This window comes from Egretta garzetta, unplaced genomic scaffold (genome assembly GCF_000687185.1).
Source record: "Egretta garzetta isolate BGI_Z169 unplaced genomic scaffold, ASM68718v1 scaffold29, whole genome shotgun sequence".
Classification (NCBI taxonomy): domain Eukaryota; kingdom Metazoa; phylum Chordata; class Aves; order Pelecaniformes; family Ardeidae; genus Egretta; species Egretta garzetta.
The window spans coordinates 667,605-672,992 of NW_009260796.1; the positions used below are offsets into that span (position 1 = coordinate 667,605).

The 5,388-nt window shown below is 55.1% G+C and overlaps 1 protein-coding gene across 1 annotated transcript in view; it reads left to right on the forward strand.

Moving 5' to 3' along the window:
* Nucleotides 1-1,086, forward strand: part of PLEKHN1 (pleckstrin homology domain containing N1) — a 26,537-nt gene extending 25,451 nt beyond the window's left edge. The window contains exons 14-16 of the mRNA XM_035902143.1: nt 62-205; nt 450-498; nt 893-1,086. Of these exons, the coding sequence (XP_035758036.1) occupies nt 62-205; nt 450-498; nt 893-1,086 (387 nt within the window). The remainder of the gene's footprint in view (nt 1-61; nt 206-449; nt 499-892) is intronic.
* The last annotated feature ends 4,302 nt before the right edge of the window (nt 1,087-5,388 follow it).

The following is a 5,388-nucleotide window of genomic DNA, read 5'->3' on the forward strand; positions in this document are numbered from 1 at the left end:
GTGCCAGGCCAGGCCGGTTTCGGCGCGGCCCACCGGGTCCCCAGCCGTGCCGGTCCCCCAGCATCTCTCGCTGCGGAAGAGGAGCTGCCAGCCCCTGCCCAGCAGCCACTGCAGAGAAGTGCCCGTGGCTCCGAGTTACAGCATGCCCGACACTTCGTGCCGTCTCCAGCCGCGGCCTCCTCCTGACACTTCTTATCTTGAAGATGTGAGTTTGCAAACGCAGTCCTGGTGCCCCACACTGTGCAGGTTGCAGGGGAATACACGGGGGTGCAGGGGTCCCAGGCTGGAAGAGTGGTCGGTCACTGCAGAGCTCTGAGCCCTTTGCTCTGTGTCCGGGTGCATCTTGGGGACCAGGGATGGGGGAACCAACAGAGAGCTGGTTCCTGCTGTGCGATATCCCAGGACTGCAGTGCTCAGTCATCCTCATCACCACGTCTCTTTCTTTTCAGGTCTCTTCTCTGCAAGAGGAACACCTGGGCCCATCATTGCAGCCACCAGGTGAGACTCTTGGGAGGCTGCTTGGGTGCTGCGGCCACCCCATCCGTCTCCATAAGCATCATTCAAAGCCGAGCTGAGAGGGGGAGTAGGGACCTTCCTCCTGCTTCCCCGGGGTGGGACCAAGTCTGTCACCCTGCCCCTTGCCTGTGTCTGTCTGGTGGAGGCCATTGCCTTGGCTTCCCTTCACTGCCCACAAGCTCCGGCCACCCGTCACACGGGGGGGCTCGTGGTTTGCTCTGTGGCACTTGCGCAGCTTCCACCGCTTTGCCCAGATCTAGTTGCCTCTGGGCTGCGATTTTGCTGCCCCTCGTGCGTTCTCTCTGCTGGCAAAGGAGAAGGCAGCCACGGGGTTGCTCGTCGGCTCTCTGAGCGCTTCCGTCTGCTTTTTCTGCAGATGGGCATTTCAGCACTTACAGCCTACCTGAAGCCAGCTGCCCAGACCTCGACTCCCCAGCCTACCATGACTACGCCGAGCTCCAGAGCTTGCAGAGCGACTTCAGCTATGACAACCTGTGGGAAGCCGAGGAGAAGGAGCCGGGCTCCCCACACGCCTTCCCACCTCCCAGCCAGCAGTTTTACCAAGCCTGAGGGAACGCCTCCGCAGCCAGGCACAGGAAAGCCCCCGGGCTCTTTCCTCGCTGAGCTTCCCTCCAGGGTGAGGAGGTTGGGGCGTACAAAGGGAATGGCCCTGCTCTGCAAAAGGCTGGTTCCCACATCCTGGCAGGTCCGGAGTTCAAACTTCTCCTCTAAATCTGAGGACGGGGGTAAAACACAAAGGCGACGGCCCCGGCGGAGCAGTATGCGTGCCATGCTAAGGAGCGCTGTCTGCAGCTGCCCTGGTTTGGGGAGCCCTGGCTAGGGAACAGCGTTGCCCGCCCCCCTGAAAATAAAAGGAAGAGCAAAAAGTGGTCAGGCTCCCTCAGATAAAAGGGACTGGGTGTTCAGGTGGAGCAGTCACTCGAAGGCCAAAGAGAAGGGCTGGTTGTTGGCTGGGTTAGTTTGATCATTTTCCCTTTTACCAGAGCCCTCAGGCTGGTCCCTCTGAGGACCTGCTGATCCCTGAGCATAGCTGTTAGGCCAAACCTTCCCCCGTTGAGCTCTGAAGACTGCAAAGATGCATGAGACATGCCCCGTCATGGTATATACGGTTGGTAGCAATAGCTGTGCTCATAGGGTTGTCTTCCTACAAACTCAGAGTGACCTGACAGAGATGGACAAAACAATCCAGATCTGGGCAGGATGGGATATTCTCTCCACTCTATGCAAAAAATTCTTTCCTGCCAGTGCTGGCTCCAAACCAGTGGTGACCTGCAATATTATGAGCCTGACACCTTGGCAGATGGAATCCAGAAGCGTGCTGCCAGCAAATACACTGAGTGGCTTGTGTTTACCAAGGTCTTTCCTGGAAAGGATGCTCTGGGTTCCTCTTACGGGACCGTGGCCTTTCCTCCCACGCCTCCGCACATTACCGGACCCACACTAAATGCTGCCTGTGCATATCGAGGCGAGGAGGGAAGGAAGCAGATTCACGACAAGCCCAACTCCGGCGCAGCCCTAACACTCCAGGGATCAGAGCAAAGCCAGGGTGGGCTGCGACCTTTCTTCCCCCCGCCAGGGCAGCAGCAAGACCAGGGCACAAACAACAGGGGACAGAGTCTCAGTGCTATCGTTTTCCAGCCTCCTAGGCCAGAGCCTTTAGCACATATAAGGTCAGCAGCAAATCCAAATGTTTTTACCTGAGGCTCTTAAATTCTTAACCTTTGTGCCCTGAAAACCAAACATATTAACAAAATCTCGGTGTTCATTCTTCCACAAAACAACCCAGGAGCTCTTTGTACGGGAATATCTATGTATTACGTTGTACCTTTTTTTTCTTCCCCCGAAGGTATTCAACAAAGTTTACATGCAAGGTTTGAGTGGATTATATGTATTTAACGTGTAAATGTGTTGCAGATCTATTTAATTTTCTAGCTATGGATGATGTTCAGTACTGTAGAATGGGCAGCTGTCTGCACATTCGCCTGTGTGTTGGTTTGGGTCTTCTAGCTGTTATTGTTTTGTTTCAGGTTTACCTTCCTTTTGGGAAGATTTGTATCTAATAACCCCCAAAAGATCTATTTATTCAGAACAAAATTGCACTGGGGAACATCAGAAGCACATAGGATGCTGGGAGGCAGCCCTATGCGTGAGCTCCTAGGAACACAGTGACTTTTGAGATGGTCACCATCGTCTTTTTAATTGGGGTTTGATAGGGTTATCTGCAATGTATGAAAAGGGAAAAGCCCCTCCCTATTGCTGTAAAAGTTCCCTGGTGGATTTCTGTGAGACCGGACAATTGCAATACACATTCTTCTGCAATACTTTTCTTCTCTCTTCCTTTGCCATCATCTGGTTTAATGCAGGTGAATTTTCATCTGTTGCTGCTGTCCTTTCCAAAGCCCTTCCTCCCTGCAGGAAGGTTGTCCGGGAGGATTTCCAGAGTGCTGACCATCTCTTCTTCAGGTCAGGCACTTGCAAACACCTAATCCTAGAACAAAGTCTCCCCTGCGTTTGCCAGGCGATGAGACCTGGGCTGGAGGTTTAATGCCAAAGCTAATCAGACTTTGCTTCAGCCCTGTGTTCTGGGGGTCTTGGAAAGGTGCTCTGTAAAAATCGGTGGCTCCGAATAGTTCTGTGCCCTGTGCAGCTGGGCATGCCCGTGCCATGCCGTGGCTCGGGATGGTCTCTGCTGTGCCCTCTAGCCTGGGGAAAAGCTGGGCGAGCTGAGCAGGATGCACTGGCCAGCCCCGTGCCAGGGTCCGGTACGGAGCTGAGCCCTCCATGGGCTGCCGGACGGTGCAGGGTCTGGCTCTGCCTCTGGCCTGTTGCCTGAGCTTGCTTTGTGGCAGCCGCTTTCTAACAAAGCCAGTTGGGAAGAGGAGCTGGCCACGGTAGGGGCTTGCTTGGCAAGGAATTGCCATCCTTGGGACTGCACCCAGATGCCTGTAGGCCACTTCTGTCCCTGCATCTGCTCTGGGCAGAAAACCAGGTGTCCTGGCTGCCCCTCAGCGTTATTCTGCAGAGAAGACCAGTGAGGAACTGGATATGGCCCCTCTGTTTCAAGTTCAGTAATCTCTTTGGGCTGGGAGGCGCAGGGCAGGCGGAGGGCTTGCCCTCCCAAGCACGCTGCTCCGGGCAAGGCAGCAACCCGCAGCCGTGGCTGCTGGAAGGTGCTGGCCCTCGGGAAGCTGGCGGGTGCTTGTGCTGCAGCCGTGGGTGCTCAAGGAACTAAATACCCAGGCAGGAGGTAGATGTGCTGGCCGCAGAAGCCCGGTGTATCCGTCCCCCCGGCACGCAGCTCTCCCAAGCTGCGACGTGCGCTCGCGTTGATCGGCGACAGTGCCACACGCGTGCACGGGGCCGCCGGTCGCAAGGTGCGAGAGCCTGGTTTCAAATCGCTGCAGAGACGCGACGCAGCTTCTAAAGCAATTTTAATCCTGCTTTAGCTTCCCTCCCCGGCTACATCTGGGCTAAATTTGTCACTCTTTCAAACGCTGCCCTTGCAACACGCAGGCTGCTCATTTCTCACGCTTCCAGCACGCCTTTGTGCGCAGCTGCCGTGGTCTGTTCGGCTCTTATTTCAGGTCCTGAACTCCATCTCTGTGTCCGTGCGGCTGTGCCTGAGTTACTGCCTTGTTCCTGCCGAGCTTCTGGGCCAGGGTGTAGCTGCTTCCAGCTGCTGCCCGGTGCAGAACATAGTGTTTCGGGGTGAAATGCGAGCGTGCCCTTAGCAAACTGGCACGGGCAGGGGCTTGCACCGAGAGAGCGGGGTTGTGGGTGTACACAGGACCTGGGCGTCCCATCCCCGAATGCTGCTGTTTGCTTGACCACTAAGGCCTGCTCCCTGCTGGATCTGCACTGCCACCCTATAGCAATTAGGGATTGTGATAGCAAACCGCCACGGAACGGTTCCGCAGCCCCTGCCATACAAGCAGCGAAAGGAGTTTTCCTTACAGCCTTTCCCAGCAGAGTTTAGCTCCCCTAAAAAGAAGCTTCTGCACTTCTTCCTGCTCTCCCGCTATCTGTCCCTGCTTTAGGAGGTTGTACAGCTTTGCTAGGCTGGTATAATTAATGCAGAGCAATTTGTGTGTGTGTGTACGAGCCCTAAAATGTTTCCAAACCAGCCCCCATAAGCGTCAGATTGGTCAAGACCCACGCCCAAGCTCCTCAGCACAGCCTGGATTCCCCGTTGTCACAGGGTTTGCTGGCCACTGATTTTCCCCTGGTGGTTCCTATCCGGATGCTGACCCGGGCAGCTCTGTAGCAGGTGGGAACAGGGCTGTGTTTGTGAGTCCTGGTCACGGACACCCGCCTTGGGACCATGAAAACCCACGCTCTCTTGCTTTTCCTCCGACACATTTCTCAGCAGACTCAGGATTTTACAATAGAGGGTTTAGTTAAAGCAGCACTGGACGTCTCAGCGCAGGTTGCATTAAAATGGAAAGTGTAGCACCTGTAAATACACAAAATACCTCTCATTTCCTGAAAAACGTATTCATCCTTCACGGCCTGGCTGCAGCAAGAATGTGGTCTGAACCACAAACTGCAGGTCCAGTGCTCCGGAGCTGCCAGCATGCCCGCACGCATCCTGCCGCTCAGCTTGGTCACAGGATACCTGCGTCTGTACTCACAGAGGCAGAGGAAAGACATGAGGTGATACCAGCTGCCAACATTTTGCTCTCTGACAAATGATCTCTCCTCCGCCCCACTCCCTCCAAGTGCTAAAACATCCTGAGTCAGGTCCCCCCCCCCACTTCTGAAACCATAGCTGGAAAACCAGAGCAGTTCTTGAAACACCACGGGGCTGCTGCATTTCTCTTTGCTTTCTGATTCGCAAGCCACAGCCTCAAA